Raw genomic sequence first — 14265 nt, 5'->3', positions numbered from 1 at the left:
GAATTTGCAAACTATTATATGGATTGATTGTCTGCATTGACTGCCTACTGATTATGTATTTTTTGAGCAAAGTAGAATGTATCTATCAATATAATTCTGCAAATACAAATTCAATAGACTTACGTGTGTGTGCATGTGTGAGTGTGTTTGTATGTGTGATAGTTTGGTAAAGTATGAGAGTGATGGGGTATAAGCCTTTGAGAGGGTGCACACATGGGTGAGAGTGTGGGGGGTGGATGAGAGAAGGTCTGTGTGAGTATGTAAGAGTGTGTGTATGTGAGACAGTGTGTATAGTGTAGTGGGGTCACCTGTAGCGTGACATCAACCACAACACTACAACCCTGTCATAGCAACCACTGCAAGATGTGTCAGAGTGTCAGTACTGATACCACCATTACGCATGGGAACATCACTCAACATATACACAGCAAGTACTCATGTGACATGGCCTACATTGTCTATTTCATACGCTGCAGGCAAGTTGCTCTGAAGCATGGTACATTGGCAAGACCAAGCAGACGCTACAACAACAGATGAATGGATACTGCACATCATTCACCAGACAAGGGTGTTCCCTCCCCATTGGGGAATGCTTCAGCAGTTAGGAACATTCGGCCTTGGATCTTCAGGTGACCATCCTCCAAGGCAGACTCCGGGACAGGCAACAGCACAAAGCGGCTGAGCAGAGGTTGATAGCCAAGTTTGGTACCCATGAGGATGGCCTCAACCAGGACCTTGGATTCTTGTCACCAGGCCCCCACTACACTGTACACTCTCTCGCATACACACTTACATACTCTGACACACTCATGCAACCCGCTCTCATATGCAAGCTGTCTCTCATACACACACGGAGTACGTGGGACGAGTATGCCATCACCATCACAGACTTTATCAGCAAGTATGTGGAGGACTGCATACCAGGAAGTCAATCCGGATGTTCACCAACAGGAAACCCTGGATGAATCCGGACATACAGAACCTGCTAAAAACCAGGCGTGAGGCCTTCAGATCAGGAGATTCACTCAAATATAAGCTATCCATATATAACCTACGCAGAGCCATTAAGACAGCCAAGGACCAATATCGATCCAAACTAGAGACCCAGACAGACACCCGGTGACTATGGCAAGGACTGAATGACATCACATGTTCTAAAAAGGGACAGTGCAAGATAGCAGATGATGACATATCCCTCCCAGATCATCTCAACGCCTTCTATGCTCACTTTGAGTAGAATTTCGGTGGAGAGGAAACACCTATTCTGATAAGTCCTGACGAACCTATCCCAACAGTCACTGCATCAGAGGTCAGATCAGTTTACCTTCATGTGAATCCAAGGAAAGTGATGGGACTAGATGGAGTACCAGGTCGTGCACTCAGCATGCGCAGATCAACTGACAGAGGTCTTCTCCGACATCTTCAACCTCTCCCTGCAGCAGGCCACTGTTCCTGCTTGCTTCAAGAGGGCCAACATCATCCCTGTACCTAAGAAGATCCATGCAGCATGTCTCAATGACTACTGCCCAGTGGCCCGAATTTCGGTGGCCATGAAGTGCTTTGAAAGGCTGGTCAACTCCAGCCTCCCCACTACTCTTGATCCACTCTAATTTGCCTATCAGATCAATAGATCCACGTCAGATGCCATATCACTCCTCCCGAGAACATCTTGACACCAAGAAGAGCAACACAAGAATCCTACTCATTGACTACAGTTCAGCCTTCAACACTATTATCCCTCAAGACTAATTAGTAAACTTAGTGATCTCGGACTAAGCCCCACTCTCTGCAACCGGATCCTCAGTTTCCTGATGCACAGGCCACAATCAGTGAAGATTGGGGACAATATTTCATCCTCACTAACACTCAACACTGGAGCACCCCAGGGGTATGTACGCAGCCCCCTACCGTACTCACTGTATACCCATGGGAGTGGTCATCCACAACAAGCTTTCTTGGACTCTTCATATGGATGTACTGGTTACAAAGGCCCAACAATATCTCTTCTTCCTCAGGCAGCTGAGGAAATTTAGCATGACGGCGAATACCCTTGCCAACTTTTATAGGTGTGTCATCGAGAGTATTCTGTCTGGATGTAAAACTACCTGGTATGGCTACTGTACCATTCAAGATCGGAGATTGTTACAGAGAGTGGTGAACTCGGCCTGGACAATCACAAAGGCCAACCTCCCATCTAAAGAATCCATCTACCAGGCCCGCTGTCAAGGAAAGGCCGCCAACATTCTTAAAGATTCATCCCACCTGGCAATGTTTTTTTACAACTTCGACCATCGGGGAGAAGGTACAGAATCCTGAACACACGCACCAGCTGGTTTCGCAACAGTTTCTACCTTACTGTTGTTAGAATACTGAATGGTCTCACAAACTCTTAATATTCACCTGTACCTCTGTTTTTGTTTCTGCCGCTGTTTACCTATTATTTAACTATCTATCCTATTAATTATGTGATCGGCCTGTATTGCTCGCAAGACTAAAGCTTTTCACTGTGCCTCGGTACATGTGACAATAAATTCAATTCAACTCACACACGTACACCTCCCACACATGCACACATCCTCTCGCAGACTTGTACCCCATCAGACTCACACACATACTTTACCATGCTTGCACACACACAAACACACACACACTCTCACTTGCACTCACACACATACTCTCTCTGTGTCTTATGGTCCTATTCCACAACCGACTGAAGGAGTGGCGCTCCAAAAGCTAGTGCTTCCAAATAAGCCTGTTGGACTATAAACTGGTGTTGTGTGATTTTTAACTTTGTCCACCCCAGCACAATACCGGCTCCTCCACATCATGGCTTCAAAATATTATATTGCGATGGATTCTTGAAATGTGTTCTAATGATTAGAACATGTTTTTAAGCTTCGGAAAAAAGGAGATGTATCAAGTCTCACCTAACTAACATGATTCCTGTATGTAAAAGTGGATCAGCATATGTCCAGACATTTCCAAACTGCAGCTTAACATCATTGGTAGAAAAAAATGAGAAGGAAACTCCAAAGTAGTCAGCATAGATTCAAAAGGGAAAATCTTGCTTAACCAATCTTATTGTATTTTCCAATGAGGTATCAAGTGTAGTTACAAAAACAGAGTAGACAGAGAGTGCAAGCAGTAGATGTGATTTACCTGGACGTAGAAAAGTCACAATAAACAAATGAATATGAAAGCATGGGAAAAGTGACAAAATGGATTGTTATCTGGTTTTAAGACAAAAAGCAGAGTGGAAATCCAGGTTAATTATCCAGAGTGGCAGAAGGTGGGAAATGGTAAGCCAAGAGGATGGTTGGGAGAAAATTGTGGCTGGAAGAGGTGATCCTTTTTCAGTGTTGGGGCTGATTTCCTCAATTTCTTGGAGCAGTTTTATAAATTGTTGCCATTGTTTTGGAACTTTGGGGGCAAAATCAAAACAATGGTACTTTCAAACTGGAGGAAAGAGAGAGAGCAGGAACCATGTGGAAGGTGAAAATAAAGGAGCAGTGAACCTGCACAGCTGACTGACCAGGCAGTGAACTTTCACAGCTGACTACCTGTGTAGTTACAAACATCTCTGGACATCGGAGTTCGGTCAAGAAAAAAGATAAAGTGAATAGCTGACCTTGAAGAGACTCAGTATTGAGAACTATTCACATCAGGGGGTGAGCTAAGCGTATTTTTTTAATCTAACCGTACTCTTTTCCTGTAAATCTACAATAGTGAGTAGATTTCTTTGTGTATGTTTGATTCAGATCAGTCTCTTGATTTAATGTTTTTTAAAATATAAAACATAGGTTTCCAGCAGCAGTGTTTTAGAGCAGTGCTATTTTCTGGGTCTGTAGATTGTTAGCGGGGAAAGATAGCCTTTAATAGAGTGATGTGCCGTTAGTCATAGAGTCATAGAGATGTACAGCACGGAAACAGAACCTTCAGTCCAACTCATACATGCCAACCAGATATCCTAACCTAATCCAGTTCCATTTGCCAGCACTTGGCCTATATCCCTCTAAATCCTTACCCATCCAGATGCCTTTTAAATGTTGCAATTGTACCAGCCTGTACCACTTCCTCTGGCAGCTCATTCCACACACACACCATGCTCTGCGTGAAAAGGTTGCCCCTTAGGTCCCTTTTATATCTTTCCCCTCTCACCCTAAACCTATGCCCTCTAGTTCTGGACTCCCCCACCCAAGGGAAAAGATTTTGTCTATTTATCCTTTCCATGCCCCTCATGATTTTATAAACCTCTATAATGTCACCTCTCAGCCTCCGACACTCGAGGGAAAACAGCCCCAGCCTATTCTGCCTCTCCCTATCGGTTAAATCTTCCAACCCTGGCAACATCCTTGTAAATATTTTCTGAACCCCTTCAAGTTTCACAACATGCTTCCAATAGGAAGGAGACTAGAATTGCACACAATATTCCAAAACCGGCCGAACTAATGTCCTCTACAGCTGCAACATGACCTCCCAACTCCTGTATTCAATACTCTGACCAATAAAGGAAAGCATACCAAATGCCTTCTTCACTATCCTAGCCACCTGCGACTCTATTTTCACGGAGATACGAACCTGCACTCCAAGCTCTCTTTGTTCAGCAACACTCCCTTAGACCTTACCATTAGGTATATAGGTCCTGCTCTGATTTGTTTGTCCAAAATGCACCACCTTGCATTTATCTAAATTGAACTCCATCTGCCACTCCTCAGCCCATTGGCCCCTCTGATCAAGATCCCGTTGTAATCTGAAGTAACCTTCTTTGCTGTCCACTACACCTCCAATTTTGGTGTCATCTACAAACTTATTAACTAAACATCCTATGTTCACATCCAAATCATTTATATAAATGACAAATAGTAATGGACCCTTTTGGATGTGGGAGGTTAGAGAGAATTTCAATATAACTGATAATTATGACTGTGTGTTTGGTTGCGAATCCTAACTGATCACATGGATAGATTTGAGCATTTACAGGCAATGAGGAATTTACAGGAGCTAAGGGGTGTGATGGATGACAGTTTCAAGAAGGTAGAAAAATTGCAGATATCGTCCAGTGGAGGGGCTACCTCTAGGAACGGTAGGCAGATAGCCACAGGAGAAATAAGTATGCTGTTTTGGAAAATGTAGGGAGTGATGGACTCTCCGGGAATGTAGTCAACAGTGTGGTGCTGGAAAAGCACAGGTCAGGCAGCATCCGAGGGGCCAGAAAATTGACGTTTTGGGTAAAAACCCTTCATCAGGAATGAACTGGAAGCCTCGGGGGTAGAGAGATAAATGGGAGGGGAGTGGGGCTGGAGGGAAGGTAGCTGAGAGTGCAATAGGTGGATGGAGGTGGGGGGTAATTGTGATAGGTCGGAGGGGAGGGTGGAGTGGATAGGTGGGAAGAAAGATGGACAGGTAAGACAGGTCATGAGGGCGGTGCTGAACTGGGATAAGGTGGGGGGAGGGGAAATGAGGAAACTGGTGAAATCCACATTGATACCATAGAGTTGGAGGGTCCTGAGGTGGAAGATGAGATGTTCTTCCTCCAGGTATCGGGTGGGTAGGGAGTGGCGATGGAGGATGCCCAGCACTAGCATGTCATTGGTGGAGTGGGAGGGGGAGTTGAAGTGCTCCATCATGGGGCAGTGGGGTTGGTTCGTGCGGGTGTCCAAGAGATGTTCCCTTAAGCATTCTGCGAGGAGGCGTCCTGTCTCCCCAACTACAGGAGACCGCATCAGGAGCAATGGACACAATAAGTGACGTGTGGAAATGCAGGTGAAACTGTGATGGATGTGGAAGGCTCCTTTGAGGCCTTGGACGGAGGTTAGGAAGAAGGTGTGGGAGCAGGTTTTGCAATTCCTGTGGTGGCAGGGGAAGGTGCCAGGAGGGGAGGGTAGGTTGTTGGGGAGGGGATGCATGGACCTGACGAGGTAGTCGCAGAGAGAATGGTCTTTACGGAAAGTGGATAGGGACGAGGAGGGAAATATATCTATATAGCTCTGATGGTGGGGTCCATTTGTAGGTGGCGGAAATGGCGGAGGATGATGCGATGTATACAGAGGTTGGTAGGGTGTAAGATGAGGACCAGGGGGGTTCTGTCCTTGTTGCGGTTGGAGGGGTGGGGTGTGAAGGCAGAGTTGCCGGAAGTGGATGCTCTGGAGGGCACCATCAACACGTGGGATGGGAAATGGCAGTCTTTGAAGAAGGAGAGAATGTAGGACAGCAAAATATCTGGTACCGAGTCTGGATCTACTGTAATATGGGATACATCAGGATCCAAGCAATTGATTGTGATCGGGGCCTCTTTAGTCAGAGGCAGAGATAAATGTTTCTGCAGCCAACAACAAGGTATCTGAATGGTGTTGCCACCCTGGTGTCAGGGTCAAGAATGTCTCAGAGAGGGTGTAGAATATTATCAAAGGGGAGAATGATCAGCAACAGGTTGTTGTACACATTAGAATGAATGACAGGAAGAGAAAAGGATGAGGAGAGGATATAGGATGTTTAAAAAGTATGTCCTCATGGGTAATAATATCTGGATTGCCCTGTGCTTGTGAGAGTAAGGAGAGTACACAGCAGATGAATGCATGGCAGGGAAGAGGAATACACATTTTTGGATCTTTGGAATCTCCTCGACAGTAGAAGTGATGTGTATAAGAAGGATGGGTAGCACCTGAATTGGTAGGGGACTAATATACTGGTAGGGAGATTTTCTAGAGCTACTTGGGAGGATTTAAACTAAATAAGGGGAGTGGGACCCAAAACGATAGCGAGAAAAGGGCAGGACTTACACATTTAATGTTAAGGTCCTAGGGAGTGTTGCTGAACAAAGAGACCTTGGAGTGCAGGTTCATAGCTCCTTGAAAGTAGTGTCGCAGGTAGATAGGATAGTGAAGAAGGCGTTTGGTATGCTTTCCTTTATCGGTCAGATTATTGAGTACAGGAGTTGGGAGGTCATGTTGCAGCTATACAGGACATTAGTTAGGCCACTGTTGGAATATTGCGTGCAATTCTGGTCTCTTTCCTATCGGAAAGGTGTTGTGAAACTTGATTCAGGGTTCAGAAAAGATTTACAAGGATGTTGCCAGGGTTGGAGGATTTGAGTTACAGGGAGAGGCTGAACAGGCTGGGGCTGTTTTCCCTGGAGCGTCGGAGGCTGAGGGATGACCTTATAGAGATTTACAAAATTATGAGGGGCATGGATAGGATAAATAGACAAAGTATTTTCCATGGGGTCGCGGAGTCCAGAACTAGAGGACATAGGTTTAGGGTGAGAGGGGAAAGATATAAAAGAGACCTAAGGGGCAACTTTTTCACGCGGAGGGTGGTACATGTATGGAATGAGCTGCCAGAGGATGTGGTGGAGGCTGGTACAATTGCATCATTTAAGAGGCATTTGGATGGGTATATGAATAGGAAGGGTTTGGAGGGATATGGGCCGGGTGCTGGCAGGTGGGACTAGATTGGGTTGGGATATCTGGTCGGCATGGACAGGTTGGACCGAAGGGTCTGTTTCCATGCTGTACGTCTCTATGACTCTATGTCTCTATGGTGCAGTTAGGAAAAGGAGCAAGTCAAATAGTCAATGCAGGCAGGAGTAAAGCAGACAACAAGATAGGACTGATAAATTAAACTACATTTTTTATTGCAAGAGGCCTGACAAGGAAGGCAAATTAACTCAGGGTACAGTTGGTTACATGGAACTGGGATATCGTAGCCACTACAAAGATGTGGCTCAGAGATGGAAATGACTGATCGCTTAATGTTCCAGGGTATAGATGCTATAGGAAGGATAGAAAGCGGAGGCAAGAGAGGAGGGTGTGACATTTTTGATTAGTGTTACTGGTGTATTTAGGATATTCTGGGGAGTATGTCCAGTGAAGTTATTTGGATGGAACTCAGAAATAAGAAAGGGGTGATGACCTTATTAGGATTGTACTCCCCCCCCACAAAAACAAAATACTGAGAAGCAAACTTGTAAGGAGATGGGTTCCCTGTAAGAATAGCAGGGTAGCAATGGCAGGAGATTTTAACTTTCTAAACAAACTAGGATTGCAATAATGGTAAGGGCTTGGATGAAGAAGTATTAGTTAAGTGTGTACAAGAAAATTATCTTATTCAGTACCTATCAGCAAAACTTAACCTTTTTTTGGAAAAACAGGTAGGGCATGGGACTGAGGGATTAGTGGGAGAGCACTTTAGGACCAGTGATCATAATTCTATTAGTTTTAAAATACTTATGGAAAAAGTTAACATTCTACATTGGAGGAAGGTCAATTTTGATGGTATTAGGCAAGAACTTTCAAAAGTTGATTGGGTGCGGATCTTCGCATGTAAGGGGACAGCAAGTAAGTGGAAGCCTTCAAAATAAGACAGTAAGAGTCCAGAGTCAGTACATTCCTGTGAGTGTGAAAGGCAAGACTGGGAGGTTTGGGAATGCTGGATGACTAGAGAAATTGAGGCTCTGGTCAAGGAAAGAAAGGAAGCATATGTCAAGTATAGACAGCAGGAATCGAGTGAATCCCTATAAGAATATAAAGGTAATAGGAGTATATTTAAGACAGAGAGCAGGAGGGCCATAAGAGGACAAGAAGTAGCTTTTACAAATGAGGTTAGGGAGAATTCAAAGAGCATTTACAAATACATTTAAGAGAAAAAAAAGGTTAACTAGGGCCCCTTAAAGATCAGCAAGGTCACAGTAACCACAGGAGATGGGTGAAATACTAAACAAGTATTTTGTTTCAGTATTTATTGTGGAGAAGGATATGGAAGATAGAGAGTGTGGGGAAATAAATAGTGATACCTCGAAAAATGTCAGTACTACAGAGGAGGAAATGCTGGACTTCTTAAAAAGCATATAAGTGGATAAATGACCTGAACCTGATCAGGTGTATACTAGAACTTGGTGGGAAGCTAGGGAAGTGATTGCTGGGCACCTTGCTGAAATATTGTTATCAGTGATAGCAATAGGTGAGATGCTGGAAGACTGGAGACTGGCTAACAATGTGTCATTAATTAAGAAAGGTGGAAAGGAAAAAAACAGGGAACTATGGACTGGTGACCATGACCTCAGTGGTGGGCAAGTTCTTGAAGGGGATTCTGAAGAACAGAATGTATATGTATTTGTAAAGGCAAGGGCTAATTTGGGACAAAAACAGAAGTTGCTGGAAAAGCTCAGCACGTCTGGCACCATCTGTGGAGAGAAAACAAAATTAACTTTTCGGCTTGAGTGACCCTTCCTCAGAAGGGGGCGGTACGATAGCTCAGTGGTTAGCACTGCTGCCTCACAGCGCCAGAGACTGTGTGGAGTTTGCACATTTTCCTCATGTCTGTGTGGGTTTTCTCCAGGTGCTCCGGTTTCCTTCCACAATGCAAAGATTGCAGGTTAGATGAATTGGCTATGCTAAATTGCCCATAGTGTTCAGGGATGAGTAGGTATGGGGTATTATTCAGGGGTAAATGTAGAGTAATAGGGTAGGGGAATGGATTTGGGTCTGATACTCTTCGGAGGGTTGGTGTAGACTTGCTGGGCTGAAGGGTCTATTTTCACACTGTACAGATTCTATGAGAACTCATGATTCTGAGGAAGGGTCACTCAACCGGTAATTTTAACTCTGATTTCTCTCCACAGATGCTGCCAGACCTGCTAAGCTTTTCCAACAATTTCCGTATTTGTATCTGATTTGCATATGCAGTTCTTTTGGTTTTTATTGACCGATTAGAAATAGTCAACACGGCTTTGTGCATGGGAAATCGTGTCTCACGAACTTGATTGAGTCTTTTGAAGAAGTGATGAAGATGATTGATGAAGGTAGAATGGTGGACATGATCTATGTGCACATCTGTAAGGTGTTCAACAGGTTCCACATGGTGAACTTAGTTAACAAAGTTAGATCACATGGAATACAGGGAAAACCAGCCATTTGGTTACAGAACTGGCTCAATGATAGAGAGTGATGGTGGAGAGTTTCCATCTGGACTGGAGGCCTGTGACCACAGTGTACCACAAAGATTGGTGCTGGGTCCATTGCTTTTTGTCATTTATATAAACCATTTGGATGTGAATATATGATGAATAGTTAGTAAGTTTGCAGGTGACACTAAAATTGATGGTATAGTGTGCAGCAAATAATGTCACCTCCCAGTACAAGCTGATAGAGAAAGGAGTTGCAGATGGAGTTTAATTTTGATAAATGTGAGCTGCTACATTTTGGTGAGGCAAATCAAGGCATGACTTATACATTTAATGGTAAGGATCTGGGGATTGTTGCCGAACAAAAAGACCATGGAGTGCAGGCTCCTTGAAAGTAGAGTCGCAGGTAGACGGTGGAGTGAAGGAGACATTTAGTATGCTTGTCTTTATTGGTCAGTGCATTGAATTTAGGAGTTGGAAGGTCATATTGTGGCTGTACAGGACATTGGTTAGGCCACTTTTGGAATACAGTCTTCAATTCTGGTCTCCCTGCTATGGGAAATACGTTATTAAACTTGAGAGGGTTCAGAAAATATTTACAAGGATGTTGCCAGAGTTGGCGAGTTTGAGCTATAAGGAGAGACTGACAGAAGTTTTCCCTGCAGTGCCGAAGGCTGAGAGCTGACCTTATGACTATATAAACTTCTATGAGAGGCATGGATCGGGTGAATAGTCAAGGTCTTTTCTCCAGGATAGGGGAGTCCAAAACTGAATGACATAGGTTAAAGGTGAGAGGGGAAAGATTTAAAAGGGACCTAAAGGACAAGTTTTTCATGCAGAGGGTGGTGCATGGAATGAACTGCCTGTAGATGCTGCTACAAATACAACATTTAAAAGACATCTGGATCGATACATGAATAGGAAGGATTTAGAGGGATATGGGAAAAGTGCTGGAAAATGGGACGAATTATTTCCGGATATCTGATCAGCATGTAAGTGTCTGTTTCCATGCTGTACCTCTCTATGACTCTATGGCATTCCACAAGAGTGACATGGGACCATTCTTGTTCACAATTTATGTTTACAATTTGGAGTTTAGAATCAAACAACATAAATTTCTAAATCTGTGATAATACCAAATTGAGAGGGATAGTTAAAACTGAAGAGAATTGCAATAAATTATGAGAGCAAATTGAACTTGCAAATAGGCAAACTGAAATGTTGGGCCACCAATCAACCACATCGCCCCATGGCCCAACATTTCAACTCCCCATCCCACTCTGCCGAGGACATGGAGATCCTGGGCCTCCTTCACCGCCGCTCCCTCACCACCAGACGCCTGGAGGAAGAACGCCTCATCTTCCGCCTCGGAACACTTCAACCCCAGGGCATCAATGTGGACTTCAACAGTTCCCTCATTTCCCCTTCCCCCACCTCACCCTAGTTCCAAACTTCCAGCTCAGCACTGTCCCCATGACTTGTCCGGACTTGTCCTACCTGCCTATCTCCTTTTCCACCTATCCACTCCACCCTCTCCTCCCTGACCTATCACCTTCATTCCCTCCCCCACTCACCCATTGTACTCTATGCTACTTTCTCCCCACCCCCACCCTCCTCTAGCTTATCTCTCCACCCATCAGGCTCACTGCCTTTATTCCTGATGAAGGGCTTTTGCCTGAAACATCGATTTCGAAGCTCATTGGATGCTGCCTGAACTGCTGTGCTCTTCAGCACACTAATCCAGAATTTGGTTTCCAGCATCTGCAGTCATTGTTTTTACACCATTATGTGTCCAACTAACCTGCTAATCCTCATTGATGGAGACTGGAAAGCTATTCTCACCATGCAATTGAACCCAGCAATATTATTGGGAGATGAAGGAGGAAGTAAGCTTTAAAGTTTCAAAAATTAAGTGAAATAAGAAGCCTTACTTATTGAGGCGCATTTCAAGGATGTGGATGCGGAACATAGCCTCTGAGCAGTAGGCCAAGTAAGCCTGTTCATCTTCCTTGGTCATGAATATCTGGTTCTGCTGGTACCATTGCTGTTTATTCTGCAGCTCCATGGCCTCCTAGAAAGAAACAACATGAAACTGTTAAGGAGTTATTTTGACTTAAAGGCACTTACTTTCAAAGTCATGAATGAGTGTCTGCAACAGAATTGCTAAGGTAGGGCCAAAATGGGGTGGCATAGTGGCTCAGTGATTAGCACTGCTGCCTCACAGCGCCAGGGACCCGGGTTCGATTCCCGCCTCGGGCGACTGTCTGTGTGGAGTTTGCACATTCTCCCCGTGTCTGCATAGGTTTCCTTTGGGTGCTCTGGTTTCCTCCCACAGTCCAAAGATGTGAATGGACTGTGTTAAATTGCCCATAGTGTTCAAGGATGTGCAGGTTAGATGCATTAGTTCGGGTTAAATTAGAGTAATAGGTTCGAGGAATGGGTCTGGGTGGGTTACTCTTGAAGGGTCAGTGTGGACTTGTTGGGCCAAAGGGCCTATTTCCACACTGTAGGGATCTTATGATTCTAAGTCAAAAGGTAGAAATATCAAAAGATCAAAAGAGAAATACAGCACAGAAACAGGCCCTTCAGCCCTCCAAGCCTGTGCTGATCATCATGTCCTAACTAGACTAAAAGACAAACCTTCTGCCCTTATTCAGCCCGTATCCCTCTATTCCCTCCCTATTCTCGTAACCATCCAGATGCCTCTTAAATGTTGCCAACATGCCTGCTTCCACCACCTCTTCTGGCAGTATGTTCCAGGCTCCTACCCCCACCCTCTGTGTGAAAAACATCCCTTACACTTTCCCCCACTCACTTTGAACCTGTGTCACTTTGTAATTGAAACTTTAACCCTGGGAAAAGGCCTCTGACTATCCACCCTATTTATGTCTTTCATAATGTTGTAGACCTCAATCAGGACTCCTTTCAGCCACCGTCTTTCCAGCGAAAACAAGCCCAGTCTTTTTAACCTTTCCTCATAGGTGATGCCCTCAAGACCAGGCAACATCCTGGTGCATCTTCTCTGCACTGTCTCCAAAGCTGCAACAACCTTCTGGTAATGTGGCAACCAAATGCAGTCTAACAAGAGTTTTATACAGCTGCAATATGGCTTGTCAGCTCTTTTACCCCATGTCCTGGCTGATGATGGCAAGCATGCCATATGCCTCCTTAATCACCTTGGCCAACTGTGTTGTCATTTTTAGGAAACTGTGGACCTGCACACCCAGATCCAAGTATACATTAATGTACCTAAGGTTCTGCCATTTACAGTATAATTCACACCTAAATTTGATCCTCCAAAATGCATCACCTTGCATTTAGAGTCATAGAGTCATAGAGATGTACAGCACAGAAACAGACCCTTCAGTCCAACTTGTCCATGCCAACCAGATATCCTAACCTAATCTAGCCCCATTTGCCAGCACTTGGCCCATATCCCTCCAAAACCTTCCGATTCATAAACCCATCCAGATGCCTTTCAAATGTTGCAATTGTTCTAGTCTCCACCATTTCCTCTGGCAGCTCATTCCAGACTCCCACCACCCTCTGCATGCAAAAGTTGCCCCTTAGGTCTCTTTTATATCTTTCCCCTCTCACCCTAAACCTATGCCCTCTAGTTCTGGACTCCCCCACCCCAGGGAAATGACTTTGTCTATTTATCCTATCAATGCCCCTCAGGAAAAACAGAGCGAGCCTATTCAACCACACCCTATAGCTCAAATCCTCCAACCCTCGCAACATTCTTATAAATATTGTCTGAACCCTTTCAAGTTTCACAACATCCTTCCGATAGGAAGGAGACCAGAATTGCACGTAATATTCCAACAGTGGCCTAACCAATGTCCTGTACAGCTGCAACATGACCTCCCAACTCCTGTTCCCAATACTCTGACCAATAAAGGAAAACATACCAAATGCCTTCTTCACTATCCTATCTACCTGCGACTCCACTTTCAAGGAGCTATGAACCTGCACTCCAAGGTCTCTTTGTTCAGCAACACTCCCTAGGACCTTAACATTAAGTGTATAAGTCCTGCTAAGATTTGCTTTCCCAAAAGACAGCACCTCGCATTTATGTAAATTAAACTCCATTGTCTGACACTTCTCAGCCCATTGGCCCATCTGATAACGATCCCGTTGTAATCTGAGGTAACCTTCTTTGCTGTCCAGTACACCTCTAATTTTGGTCTCAACTGCAAACTTACTAACTATATCGCTTATGCTCACGTCCAAATAATTTATATAAATAATGAAAAGTAGTGGACCCTGCACCGATCCTTGTGGCACTCTACTGGTCACAGGCCTCCAGTCTGAAAAACAACCCTCCACCACCACCCTCTGTCTTCTACCTTTGAGCCAGTTCT

At 44.5% G+C, this 14265-nt stretch overlaps 1 protein-coding gene across 2 annotated transcripts in view; it reads right to left on the bottom strand.

Annotated features, from left to right (window-relative positions):
• Window positions 1-14265, bottom strand: part of drc7 (dynein regulatory complex subunit 7) — a 100203-nt gene that overhangs the window by 2759 nt on the left and 83179 nt on the right. For both annotated transcript variants that reach the window (XM_043698240.2, XM_087990142.1), the window contains one exon: window positions 11833-11972. In XM_043698240.2, the coding sequence (XP_043554175.1) occupies window positions 11833-11972 (140 nt within the window). The remainder of the gene's footprint in view (window positions 1-11832; window positions 11973-14265) is intronic.

Source organism: Chiloscyllium plagiosum, unplaced genomic scaffold (assembly GCF_037043375.1).
Source record: "Chiloscyllium plagiosum isolate Xiang-an unplaced genomic scaffold, Cpla_swu_hap1 HiC_scaffold_8, whole genome shotgun sequence".
NCBI lineage: Eukaryota > Metazoa > Chordata > Chondrichthyes > Orectolobiformes > Hemiscylliidae > Chiloscyllium > Chiloscyllium plagiosum.
This window is presented reverse-complemented; position numbering and strand designations above follow the sequence as displayed.